Source organism: Olea europaea, chromosome 18 (genome assembly GCF_002742605.1).
Source record: "Olea europaea var. sylvestris chromosome 18, O_europaea_v1, whole genome shotgun sequence".
NCBI lineage: Eukaryota > Viridiplantae > Streptophyta > Magnoliopsida > Lamiales > Oleaceae > Olea > Olea europaea.
This window is the reverse complement of record NC_036254.1, coordinates 13,248,169-13,262,992: the sequence shown is the minus strand read 5'-3', so window position 1 is coordinate 13,262,992 and position 14,824 is coordinate 13,248,169. Positions and strand designations below refer to the sequence as shown.

The 14,824-nt window shown below is 33.7% G+C and overlaps 1 protein-coding gene across 1 annotated transcript; it reads left to right on the top strand.

Moving 5' to 3' along the window:
* Positions 1 to 2,942: 2,942 nt before the first annotated feature.
* On the top strand, positions 2,943 to 3,929 carry LOC111366484 (NDR1/HIN1-like protein 13). Its single transcript, XM_022987232.1, has one exon. It carries the CDS (start codon positions 2,986 to 2,988, stop codon positions 3,769 to 3,771), a length of 786 nt encoding a protein of 261 aa, XP_022843000.1. The 5' UTR covers positions 2,943 to 2,985; the 3' UTR covers positions 3,772 to 3,929.
* The last annotated feature ends 10,895 nt before the right edge of the window (positions 3,930 to 14,824 follow it).

The following is a 14,824-nucleotide window of genomic DNA, read 5'->3' as shown; positions in this document are numbered from 1 at the left end:
TTTGATTGATATAATTTTTTACATCAAAAATATTGAAATAAAAGTATTTTTAATGTTCTTTTGGCTTTGTTTTACATGAAAATTGTCAATTAAAATTATAGAATTTATGTGTATTAGGGATAGAATTTATTTTCATTGCAAAAAACGGAAAAAAAAAACAACAAAAACAAAGAAAATTATCTATCTTTTGGTATTCATTTTGCTTCGTTTTATATGAAAATTGTCAATTAAAAGAAAATATTTTTTTACAATTAAGGATAGAATTTATTTTCATTGGCAAAAAAAAAAAAAATTGGTAGCCTATTTTCCTTGAAAACTAAGAAAACGAATTCCATGGAAAAGAAATGCAATCAAATACCAAAAACGTTGGAAAATAGAATTCATCCATGGAATTCAAACCCTATCAAATAGGGCCTTATATTCTTTTGTAGATATGGATAAAAATAATGTACTCATTTATTATAAAAGCAAATGTAGAAAAAATAATGAATATAAAAGTGACAAAATGATTGAAATTGTTGTCCCCATACATTGCACATACAATAGCCTTTATTAAAACGTAAATGTCATTATTTTGTTAAAAAAGTTACATAAATTAATATGTTACTTATTAAGAATCTAAGTTTTGACGCTGTTAAAAAGCGATTAAATTGTTATTATCGTCATTGATATGCAATTTCATGGCATATTTAAATATAAGCTAAATTTAGTAACAATTTTATGAAATTTAAAGGGTAAAAAAGTGACATACCAATATCATTTTTTGAAAAGAACAAGTTATGTCAATATTGGAAAATATCATGTCACCTTTCTAAGTGACATAGAAAAGTGACAAGGAAAAAAAAAACTATTAAACAAAAGTGACAAGAAATTCAGAAAAATGATAATATATCAAAAAGTGACAAAAATTTTGGAAGAAAAAAAATCCTCAAAGAAAGTGACAAAATCAATTTGAGCGTAATTAATATGAGAATTTATAGTTCTAATAAGCTTTAAAGATATTAATCTAATATTTTATTTTTTAAGGGTAGTGTGACTAATTTCTCCTTTCATAAATCCCAGCTTGGTGGATTAGGACCAAATAATTCTATGGTCTATGGAGCACCAGACTTGTTATCATCCTGGCAACATGGTCTTTAAATGAAAGGTTCAACCAATTGTGACGGTGCTGTGGTGATAAACACCTGTAGTTATAAATGAGCGGCAACTTGACCGGAATCCTTGTCAACTTGCATTGGAGACAAATAATTTTAAAATCATTTATTTTTGTTTATGTGACAAATTTTAAACAATACATAATTGCATTGAAAATGCTCTTTGGCACTAGAAATAATACATAAAATGTTGAAAGGTATTTTCTTTCTTAACATGGGAATCATGATAAGGCCGCAAACCCGCAACCGCCGCCATACATAGAGGCAGGCGACAGTTATGCCCCATCATGGGCAAGGTATGCAGAAAGGGACTATATCACTGAAAATGAGAAAAGTCTTATACAATAATAAATGAATAATGCTATTTTTAGTCAAAATTATCGACAGTCATCCTATATGACATACACATGCCAGTCTGTTATTTGATACATTAATATGAGAGTTTTTTATTACCTTATACATGAAATAACAAATTGTCATATGTATTCAACATAGGGCGATTTTGATAGTCTTCACTATGAATAGTATTATTTATAATAAACATGTTTTCAAGCACTAATCCTAACTAAATAAGTAGAAAAATGGAATGCCACATATAATCAGAAGATATTATTGTACTTTTATTATTCCATGCATAGTTTTTAAAACAAGACTGGACCGAAAACTACCGAATCGGATAGTGGTCCGGTCCAAGTTCATTAATTAAACAAATAAACAAAGGATCCTATCAAGAACCGATTGAACCACTCAAAATCCACTTGAATCAGACGGATTTAAGAGATACCAGATTTGGTTTACACATTGAACCAGATGGTCAACAAAGTAAATTATAAATTTTTTTTTATCAAATTACAAAGAAGCTAATTCCAACCTTGGCCTCTTCCTTGGAATGTCATGTCCTTAACCATTTTGTCCACCTCTAGACTATGATGTGTAGCAAATATTTATACTTCAATTTACCAAGTACAATGTAAATTTCATTTTTTCCAACTTGCAAAGAGGATGATTTTAACCTTGGCTTCCTACATGAAAATTTGGGTCCTTGACCTTCTAGGAAGCTGGTGAAACACATTATAGCATGCAAGCCAAACATATATTTCTATAGATTTAGCAAAATGTATTTTTTTTTTTTTTTGGTTTCAAAAATATATTTTAATTAAAATTATGATCTAACAATGACCTACCGATTCACCGATTGAACCATTGATCCACTGACCTGATAACTTTGTCGGGTCTTCCACCGAATCAAGTTTAATAACTATGATTCCATGCACTTTAAAAGGCAATAATCTATCATATGATTACCCCAATAATAGGTAAGGAGATATATTAGGAATGTCCCAAAGGCAAAACACAAGCAGAGTTTTTGACCATGAAAAATAACCTAAAATCTTGCACCAATTAGGAATAATTCAGAACTTGGAGCAACATATTTGAGAATTTGGTAAAGAGATTACAATTCTTTTCCCTTTTTGGACAAGTAAACACCATGTTGAAAATAATTCTAAAAGTAGTTGCTGTAAAAATGAAAACAGATCATTGGATTTCATTGTAGTATTTTCCCATACGCGGTCTAAAATGGTTTATAATTAATAGTGTTATAGTGAGAGAGTAACAATACAATAGACTTGCATTGCATTGCATTGCATTTACATCGAAGGTCTGGATTGGAAATATTATTAGCCTCTCCTTTCTAACAAAGCCAAGTCCCATTTTCCAATTAATCATTTCGTATCATTCATTTTTCCATGCAAACAAACTTTTATATTTCTACATACAAATCCTTGCTTGCCTCCTCCTCCTCCAATTTTACACCGCTCCTCACCTTTTCATGGAGGAGCGGAAATGCCCCTCCGAGGATGGGAAAGATGAACCACCATCGTCGAACTCCATGGCTTTAGTACCCGGACCGCTTCCCCTTGAAAACTCCGAAACCTACATTGTACAAATCCCTCGTGATCAAGTTTACCGCGTTCCACCTCCAGAAAATGCTAAAATTGTGGAGAGCCACCGCCGGCCGCCCCAAGATCGGAAGAAGAAGGCTTGTTTTGGTGGATCTTGTTGGTGGATAATCTTGGCCTTTGCCCTCATAGGCCTCACCGTGGGCATTTCTGTTGGAGTGACACGTGCTTTATACAAACCTAGATATCCAACTTTCTCTGTCACAAAAATTCATGTCAAGAATTTGGAACAATTTATTAATGGGCATCATGGTTCCAGCCACTCGCCGGAATATGACGTCACATTGAAAGCCCATAACCCTAATGAAAGAATGGATGTTTCTTTCAAAGGAGCTGCCGGAAAAGCCTCCATTGAATTCAAGAAACAAAAAATTGCACGAGGAGGAGTCCCAAATCTAACCCTAGATCCCAATGGCTCCACAAATATTCCTTTGGTCTTGCATGGCACAAAGGCGTCAATAGAGAATGATATCAAAAAGAGCCTCGATGGTACAAAGCCAAAACTCATGCATTTGAATATTGAAGTGCCTATGGAGGTTAAAAGTTGGGCCAAGACAGTGCAAAAGGACGCGGCCATTAATTGTGATATCAAGGTAGATTCACTATTAAGAAAGACGACCAAGATTTTATCACAAGAATGCCAAACCAATTTCTAACCAAAGAAATTGTGTAGAGAAATTCGAATTGGTAATAAAATCGTGTTCTTAATTGCGAGTCCTCTTATCATTTCCAATTTCTTTTAGTTTAGAGCATTCTTTGTCTCAAAATTTATGTTTTTGTGAATCTTAATAAAACACAAGACAGGATTGTTATATATTGAAATTATTGAGTTTTCGAATTTTCATGGCGAATTAGAGAAACTAAATCAGAACATGCATGCAAATATTTCATCTCTGCCATGCATATAATTTTTTTCTCACTTTTCCATGATTTTTCTTATTTACTTAATTTTTTTTCCCATTTGCTTTCTGGGTATTGTAATAGTTTTAGGACCTTTTACCAAGGAAAAGTGACGTGTTATCTAGTTTTATTTTTCAGATCTTGACTTTTGTAACTCTAATCTGTGTAAAGCGATTTCAGATTTGTAGAGCTATTTGGATCGTGACCTTGGTCCAAATCTTCGTCTGAGTCTCCACGATACATGGAGATATATTCCCTTGTACTTCAATATAAATATTTGAGAGATTATAATGTTGGTTTCGGGGTTTATGTGAGCGGTATGATAGTTGTTGATGTTTGTATCAAAACAAATTAATGTTTAACCTACAGGAGCGTGATCAAACTATCGATATGTGAACTTGAAAGTGTAGTACAAAACCACAAAATCAAGGTATCAAAATGAAACAAGAAAATGAGAAGTAAAAGAAATGAAATCCGAGGCAAGTGATGACAGTTTCTCCTTAAGACAATATTGCCCCGCTATGGTGCTTACGGTTGACGGCACTCGTTTTCTAAGATACAACGGATTTTAATCTTATGGTAGCAACACTTCACACCACAAGAACCGACGAACTGACGAAAGTTCCCCTTCTACAAAGGGATTTTATGCAAGAAAAGGGGAGAGAGATTTTGTACGAAAAGAAGAGTGCTCAACGTAAAATATGAGTTGGTGTACCCTTAGGGACGTCCAAGGGGTCCTATTTATAGAGGAGGAAGGGGTGTGGATGAACTGGTGTGGGCCAAATCGTGCAATCTTTCGAATAGTTGCAACATTCCATCTTCGCTAACTTTTCGCTCGAGCAGCGCTTCAAAAACCCGAGCAGAACATACTTCGCTCGCTTTTCGCTCGAATTTTGCTCGAGCGAGCGAGACTGTCGCTCAAGCGAACATCAAGTGACAGTGTATTTTAGTCATTTTCCACTGTATTTTCCTCCAATCTTTGGACCGCAATTTCTCATTCACTCGGAATTGGTTTCTAATATCCAAATATACTACAATCATTTATTCGATGAGTAAAACAAATTGGCCTTTTTACTTTTATAATTTGACCATCGGATCAAGTCCGAATATTCGGCTGAAGTTGACACATTAGTCACACTTTTCGATTTCAATTTTTACTTAACCAATTTCCGATCTTTCATGTTAATTTGGAAACCAATTTCCAACAATCCCCCACATGAATGAAAATTCGAGTATGCAAATTGTATGCAACACATACATGCAATTGTAGAGAGAAAGCGGAGAAATATTGCATCGGGCAAGGTAGCTTCCGGCTTTGAACCTTCCCTAGTGACATATTATCAAGCTTACTTGGTTAGTTGGTGAACGTGATGTCTTAAACCGACCAGCCGTTAGTGTAAGCCAAGACAACAATACTCACACAATGTCTTCCCTAAGTCCGTTCTTGGTTCTCATGACTTTGTTCATTTTGGCCCTGAACCCCTCTTGATTTTGCAAGTGTTTTAGAGAATTTAAGCCTTGAATAATTCTCATTGAAGCGGCCTCACTTCACACTCACATAGGTGACCTTCTATTAAGAGAATTATGCCCTACTCCACTTGACTTAATCAAGATATATGAATCATTAAAATATTATCTTAACGTCTTCCAATTCTACAGAAAGCACTTTGGTATTATAGGAATGAGTTAGGAAATTATTTCCTAAATACTTCATGGAATCCTCATAACTTAGTTGTCCCTTTGAACCAAGATCTTGGATCTCCAGTTAACAAGGTAGGGTTACCATTACAAGAATTCTAACGTAGTAGGCTTTAATCTCGTTCCTCTCGATAGGCAACGTATTTGATCTCTTGGCAAACCTTTCTTAAGCGGATCCGCAACATTCTCCTTTGATTTCACATAATCTATAGAGATGATACCCATTCAGATTAGTTGCTTAATGGTATTATATCTCCAACGTATATGTCTAGACTTACCATTGTACATGCTGCTTTTAGCCCTTTCAATAGCCGATTGATTATCGCAATGTATGCTTATGGCATTTGATCTCTTGGCAAACCTTTCTTAAGCGGATCCGCAACATTCTCCTTTGATTTCACATAATCTATAGAGATGATACCCATTCAGATTAGTTGCTTAATGGTATTATATCTCCAACGTATATGTCTAGACTTACCATTGTACATGCTGCTTTTAGCCCTTTCAATAGCCGATTGATTATCGCAATGTATGCTTATGGCAGGTACCGGCTTAGGCCAACATGGAACATCTTCTAAAAAATTTCGAAACCATTCTACTTCTTCACCAGCTTTGTCCAAAGCAATAAAATCTAATTCCATAGTTGATCGAGCTATACACATTTGCTTTGAAGATTTCCATAAGATAGCAGCTCCACCAAGTGTAAACACATAGCCACTTGTGGATTTGGAATCCTTCATATCGGATATCCAATTCGCATCACAATATACTTCTAATACCACATAATATTTTATGAAATGTAATCCATAGGTTATGGTATACTTCAAAAGTGTAAACTTGTGTCAATAGGAGTCTTTGTAGGACTTTCCTCAAATATTTCAAACTTCTTAAGTATTTTCTCAACGTAATGAAATTGGGAAAGTACGATTCCTTCCAATGTTCTAGAGATCTTTATCCCTAGTATTACATCTGCCATACTCATGTCTTTCATGTCAAAATGCCTTGTTAGCATTTTCTTGGTGTTTGTCAACATTTCGTGACTATTGCCCATTATCAACATATCTTCTACATATAGACATACTATCACATAGGCATTTGGTGTATTCTTCACATATACACACTTGTCATATTCATTTATTTTAAATCCATTTGACAACATTATTTTGTCAAACTTTTGGTGTCATTACTTAGGAGCTTATTTTAGGCCATATAAGGACTTAACAAGTTTACATACTTTATGGCTTTCATTTGGAGACACAAACCCTTCAGATTGTTTCATATATATCTCCTCTTCTAACTCACCGTTTAGGAATGTCGTTTTTACATCTATTTGATGAATCTCAAGGTTATGTATTGTCGCAATTGCAATTAGCAACCTTATCGAGGTGATTCTCGTTACAGGTGAGTAGGTATCAAAGGTTGACGGCACTCACCTCCCAACTCCCAAGATACAACGAATTTTAATCTTGTGATAGCAGTATTTCACACAACAAGAACCGACGAACTGACGGAATTTCTCCCTCTACAAAGGGATTTTATGCAAGAAAAAGGGAGAGAGATTTTGTAAGAGAAGAAGAGTGCTCAATACAAAATATGAGTTGGTGTACCCTTAGGGACGTCCAAGGGGTCCTATTTATAGAAGAGGAAGGGGTGTGGATAAAGTGGTGTGGGCCAAATCGTGCAATCTTTAAATAGTTGCAACATTCCATCTTCGCTAACTTTTCGCTCGAGCAGCGCTTCAAAAATCCAAGCAGAACATACTTCGCTCGAATTTTGCTCGAGTGAGCGAGACTGTCGCTCGAGCGAACATCGAGGGACAGTGTATTTTAGCCCTTTTCCACCGTATTTTCCTCCAATCTTTGGACCACAATTTCTCATTCACCCAGAATTGGTTTCTAATGTCTAAATATACTACGATCATCTACTCAATGAGTAGAACAAGTTGACCTTTTTACTTTTATAATTTGACCATCGGATCAAGTCCGAATATTCGACCGAAGTTGACATGTTAGTCACACTTTTCGATATCAATTTTTACTTAACCAATTTCCGATCTTTCATGTTAATTTGGAAACCAATTTCCAACATATAATTCTCGACTAGACTATTTTCAAGTTATTTTTCAACTAGGCAAGACACAATCTATGCTTATTCTAAGCCCAGCGTGAATATTGAAAATTATTAATTAATTGAGTCTATGACAACCTTTTAATAAATTATTGTGTTTAAATATTGGATTATTTTAGTGTTGTAAATTAAATTACTATTTGTGAATGACAGTTATATCTCCGCATTCCTCATTACAATTTATAACCCATAAATGTAGGAATACGATTTTTAATAAAATATGCAAAAGTTTTGACTCTTCTATTTTCCTCTGTTTTTTCCTTTTTAATTTATAACAGTTAACCCATTTGTTGGTAGATATTTTTTCAAACTTTTTTCCCAAATTCATTTTTATCAACACATTCTCTCGGTAAAGTAATTTTCCACGTGAACTCAAATCTTTTCTACTTTTTAATTATGTATTATTATAAAAAATCGTTTTTTACAAAATCTATTCTAAACAGATTTACGTCAAAGGGGCTCCGAAGAATGCTTTCTTGCCATAAATCCTAAAAATGTGTTTAAAGCCCATATTCGTAGCCCAGCCCAAATGTGCATGACAAGACACATAACATAGGTCTCCAAATGGGCCAGTAATGTTATTTAAAGTGAAAATTACATAGAAAATGATTTGTTAACTTATCATTTCAAAAAGTGGATTTAAATTTTATTTATATAAAAATTAGATGATAATTCAATATTAACAATATTATTATAAAATTAAATTAATAACCCTACCTCCATCCACCCCACAAATTTCATTCCAAACATTAATTACTTCCACTTTCCTTTCTCTCTATATTAGGGATGTCATCGAGCCAAGTCAAGTCGACTTGCGAGCCGAAATTCAAAGCTCAGGCTTAGCTCGAATAAAAATGGCTCGGGGTTTTTTTGCCCAAGGTGAACCGAGCTTTTGCTCGGGCAAAAAATTTAAGTTCGATCTAAGTTTTCGACTCGAACTTTATCGAGTCAAGTCAAGCCGACCGTGATTATTTTTATAAAAAGAGGCAATGGGCATTGCTTACTGCAATAGCTGCAACTATGTGTAGCTGCCAAAGATTTTTATATATTTTTTTTAAAATTTGCTCACGGGCTTACTCGGACTGACACTCCAAAATGGGAGAGTCGAGCAGCAAGCTAAGCCGATGAATCAAGTTGACACCCCTACTCAATATCTCTTCTCTCTCTAAAACCAAATCAACACCGCTGCATATAGACCTTTTACTACTTCCAACTCGTCTCGTTCACTACGATATCCCTTCATCTTTGTCGACGAGCCAAGATATCCGACGCCAATGCAGCGACCTAACAAATCCGAACACCAAACCACATGAAGCGCCAAACACAAAGTGAATTATTTCTGGATCAGATCTGAGAGATCAAGAGGTTTTTGATTTATGGCCTTTCAATGTTTTTTTGCAAAACGTATCTGCATTTCAATATTATTGTGCAAAACGTCCATACCTTTCGTTTTGTAGTATTTTCACCCTACCTTCACCTTTCGTTGAGGAAATTATCATTTTCATCCAATTTCTCGTGTAAGATGACAAATATACTTTCTATTTAGATAAAACAAAAAGAAAAAATTAAATAACAAATTGTAATCATCTCCCAAACTTTTTTTGAAAAGTGGGAATAAGTCCAATATATTATTAAAGGGGTAATTAGCACAAAACGTTCCGACCTTTCAATATTATTGTGCAAAAATGTTCATACCTTTCATTTTTTGACATTTTCATCCTTATTTTCACACTTTATTTCGAAAGTCATCATTTTCACAAATTTCTCAATTCAAAGCTGTAAAATAATAAATATACCATCCTTTTTTAAACAAAACAAAAATAAAGAAAAGAAAAGAAAAGAAAAATAAAAAACAAATTGCAACTATAATCCCAAAATTTTCAAAAAAAGTAAATTTCAAATAAATAATTAAAAAAGAAAGTGATTTTAGTTTTTTAAATTTTTATTTTTAATTATTTATTTAAAATTCATTTGTGTTTTTTTTTTAAATTTGGGAGTATAGTTGCAATTTATTTTTTATTTTTTTGTTTAAAAAAATAAGGATATATTTGTCATTTTACAGCTTTTAATTGAGAAATTTATGAAAATGATGACTTTCGAAATAAAGATGAAAATGTCAAAAAATGAAATGTATGAACATTTTTGCACAATAACATTGAAAGGTAGGAACGTTTTATGCTAATTACCCTTTTAATAATTTATTGGACTTATTCCCACTTTTTAAAAAAAGTTTGGGAGTATGATTGCAATTTGTTATTAAATTTTTATTTTTATTTTTATTTTATTTAAATAGATGCTGTATTTTTCATTTTACATAAGAAATTAGATGAAATAAATGATTTTTGCAATGAAAGATAAAAGTAGGGATGAAAATACCAAAAAAATGAAAGGTAAGGACGTTTTGTACAATAATATTGAAATGTAAGAACATTTTGGACTAATTACTCTTTATTATCCATTGACATTTTGAAATATATATTTAAATAAAAATGAGAAAAAGCAATTGATCTTTTTGAAAACAGTAAAATAAAGAATTAAAAATAGAGATTCTGTTGAAGTGTGTCAAAAAATTTAATTTCTATTGCGCACAGTATGATCTTTAAATTCAAAGAAGTCTATTATAAATACTCTTAAATAGCTAAATTCAACATCGTATAAGGTTTCAATTATTACAAATCATTGCTGGCCGGTTATAAATTTTTACAGCACATGGTCCCCTCTTATTTTTCTTTATTTTTTACTGGTCGTGTGGAAATAGGAGAGAGAGAAGAAAAGTTGTTGGCTGTTTAAAATGAACTTGGGCATCCATTTGTCCGGATTCACCATCGCCAAATTTTTTTCTAGAAATTTGAATGAGTTAGGTAAGTTCGTGGATGGAGGAGTCCTTATTTATGAAAATATAGTCGAAAACCTCCACATAAAAATGGCGATAATGGAGGTACTAATTTGGATGGCATAGATAATATGTTTGGACGCATTTCTTGTTCAAGTATCCAATGAATCTGGCCTCCCAACTGAACAGATTCATCGAAGTTTCCAAAGATCGAATTGTACATTGTTCAAATCGAGTGGACTAAAATGCACATTCACCAAATATCATGAGCCAACTTAAATGCCAATGGAAATTCAGGGACTAAGAGATTAATCTATACAGAACAACTTGTATGGTTCCGAAATTGGAGGGACTAAATGCAGAATACTATAAGTTAAGGAACTACTGTGCACAATACCAAAAGCATGGGACCAAAATGCAATAATTTGAAAATTTGGGGACCATTTGGCAAATAACCAATGTTTAGGAACCAACTTGGAAAACTCCAAACTTTGTGGGCTAAATGCAAAATACTTAAAGTCTAGGGACCACTTTGCACCACATTGAAAATTTGCGGACCAAACTACAAAATTGATACTTCAAGGACTAGATTGAAAATATATGACCGAGGTACTCTGAAAGTTATTTTATTGACGAGATCGCTCTCAAGCGAATTTGATCGATCATTTCAAACTACATTAACGAATGAAGGTGGGATCCACACTCCGATTTGTTATTGTGGATTTGATAGGTGGATTCCAAAAGTCCTCATCCTCCAAGTCTAGCATCTCATGTCTTGCACCATCTCGAGACAAGGTTGTATACTAATTCAAAGTGACATTAACGGTATGGATTTGGACAATGGCACAGTTAGTACTAAAGATATCCTCTATCTGTGGACGACTCAAGGTATGTAAACTTCTACTTACAAGTTCAATGAGATACGACAAGTGGGGCTCCCGTCTCCAAACATAAGCACTTCCCCGCTGTCTGTGATTTGAGTACACTGACTATTATGATAAAGGCACATATCATGATATGTATGATAACTAGATCAAGGATTAGCTCTCATGCATTGATTTATTTCTTATATTCTATGGTACTCCCTAACTTCGGATAAGATTATTTATGTTGGAGGTGAAGTCTTCGTTCCTTTTCAAATGCAACCCCTTTTTTTATTATTAATAAAATACCCACATAATATGGTTTGAATTAAAAAATAATATCGGTCCTTTTAACAAATGCTATACTATAACATAGTGGATATTCTAGCAGTTTGAACCAAGCCCAAGTAGCCTGCTGTGACTTTATGTATAAATCGACTTTATATAGTAAAATAATGAGAAAAAAAATTCATAAGTCAAGTATGGGGTAATTTAATTTTCGGGTTTTAAGTTTCAAAATGTAAAACTTTGGTACTAATTAATTAATTAAATATATTATTATCGCAATTATACAGTTAATAGTCACTGGTGCATACTTATAGATCACAACGTCATATATTATCAAATTAATCAATCACATATTATTATTATTTGATGGTCACAATTTATTTTATCGATCACAAATCAAAATATTTATATCAGTCGCAAAGTTTCAAATTAGTTGGACACAAATTATTTTTCAATTACAAATTATTGAATTTTTAGGTCACATTTAAATAATTGGTCACATACTACCACCACCAATACTACCACCATAGCCACTTGCGACCACCCTCATCATCGCCGCCACCACCAACAAGATTGCCACCGCCAGATCCATTGCCAGCAAAAACCACCACCACTCCAAAAACCAACAAACCAAAAGCAGCACCAAATGTAGCAAACTACCACCATCATCATTCTCCAATGGCATCACCCAAAACTCTCTATTGTCGACGGTTTAACCTCTATATCGGTGGTACAGATCGAAGAGAAGTCGTAGCCGTGCGCAGCCTGAGATTAAGCCACTACGGCTACAAGTATGGCTGAGACAAAGAGTACAGATTGGAGAGAAGTCATAGTCGCGCTCAGCTTGAGATTAATAGCAACTACATCTTAGACAGAGAGAAGTCGGAGTCGTCGCGGCTTCAGCCTGAGCGAGCCTTCAATAGTCACAATTCCATGGTGAATGATCGTCACTGTGAATTCGACGGTTATCTGCGACAATTGGTGCAACGAAGATGGAAGTGTAGGTTCGATGGAGAGAGCGAGGAGAGAGAAGATGGAGAGAAATGAATTTTAGGGTTTGGAATTAATCTGGACTGTGATGGGATGAGGTTGGATATATTATTATTATTATTATTATTATTAGCAGTAGTAGTAGTAGTAGTAGTAGTAGTAGTAGTTAAATTAACACCTGATTTATGATTAAATAAACTTATTAACTAATGTTTGAACTATAATCTTCAAAAGCCTGGTCTAGGGTAATTTTCACTAAGATAATTGGTATCGATCTAAAACAAGCAACGCAGACATTCTTAATAATATAAAGCATGTAAAAAAATACTTGTTCTTTAATGGAGAATAATCATGGCTCCATTAATGGAGAAAAAAATTAAAGATGTGTTATTTACAAGGATCGAACTTAATTTTCTTGAGTGCTTGTCTTCTTTATTCTAACTAGTGTAAGGTAATCTAGATTCAACACCACGAATTAGTTTCTTTGAATACAAAAAGCATATGCATTGATCTCATGTTGCATAGATGAGATCTATATAGCAATCGGAAATATATTCTCTTATGATTGCCTAGTCGTGTTTTATTTATTGTTAGTGCAAAAAAGGATAAAGAAGTTATTGGAACCGGCTTCAAAGCATTTCCATTGCACTCATTTATTAGTGATTCCATGTTCTAATTAATTCGCTAGTGCATGTGATTAAAAAAGAATATTTGACTGCATTTACTTGTACAATTATTAATCTATATTGTGTTGCTAAAGGGCTTGATGGCTTCACGTGTTACAAAATATAAATAAATAACAAGAGCTAATAAATCTTTCAGCTTAAGCATGAATGAATTCCAATTAGTATATAACTTTTCTTTTCCTTTTCTTAATCAAACTTTTCCATGTATATTGGTGTCAGATACAATCCATCAAACTGTAATCGAACTTATTTATTTATGGTGACAATAATTTTTTTAATAGACATTCACATTGTATAATGATTTAATGTGGTTCGAAATTAAATTGTACATAGGATTCAAGTGAACTGAAACTATGGAAGCGGTGTCAAAATGAGTTAGACTGCCTAAGCACAGGATGATTCACATTTTAAAAAAATAAAGAAATGAAACCAGCCCGACTCCATTCCTTTCTAGTTCATGGGTTGGTTTGTTATAATGAATGAGAAGGACTAACCCAGCTTGCAATATTGACGGATTTGAGTGTCGGTTCTATCCTTAAATATGTAAGACAAATTTGACACCCTTAATTGAAGGTATTGAAAACACGATTTGAATTTTACAATTGGACTTTTTTTTTTCTTTTTTTTTTTTTTTACTTAATACAAAAAGAGACCAATCGGATTGAAGGAAGGATGGTGAAGTGTAGAAACAGATCTGGAAAGAATAAATATAGTGAATGCAGCTACCAATTCCAACTGCCTCTTTTCCATTTGAACATATATACCAATTATTCATCTGATCATGTCAGATGGTAACGACTGGATCCGACCACTGACCCGATACCACATACTGATGCACACAATTCATTTGTTCCCCGTAACAATGGCATCTGGGTCACATGTGATCCATCCATTTGACCATACTGTTAGAAAAATAATTAGTTGCAGCAGTGATCAGAACAATATAATGCAGAAATATAAAACTTATCGATCGAGTCTCGTGACAGCACGATGTCCTAAAGTGAAATTGCCCGTCAATAATTGCTGTGACCTCCGTGGACAATCACTCCCAGGATACAACGATCATAAACCACTTATGCAGCAATCACGAATGGTTTTTCTAGAACTCTCAATTGTACTCCAGAATAGGTATAAAAACCCGAATATAAGAAGTTCACAATATGAAAAGAGTGATTGATTCTATTTTCTTTTTGTGTGTCTTTTCCCAAAGCAAGACATGGGTTTATATAGGCAAGATGGTAGTAACAGTCTTCACCATGTTAATGCAGAATTTTAATGACTGAGTAGTGGGTGTTTTAATGGCAGTTAGTGGGTTGTTACAAAA

Excerpts from the sequence above, each read along its gene's own strand:
- LOC111366484 (XM_022987232.1), top strand. The coding sequence starts at position 2,986 with ATGGAGGAGCGGAAATGCCCCTCCGAGGATGGGAAAGATGAACCACCA.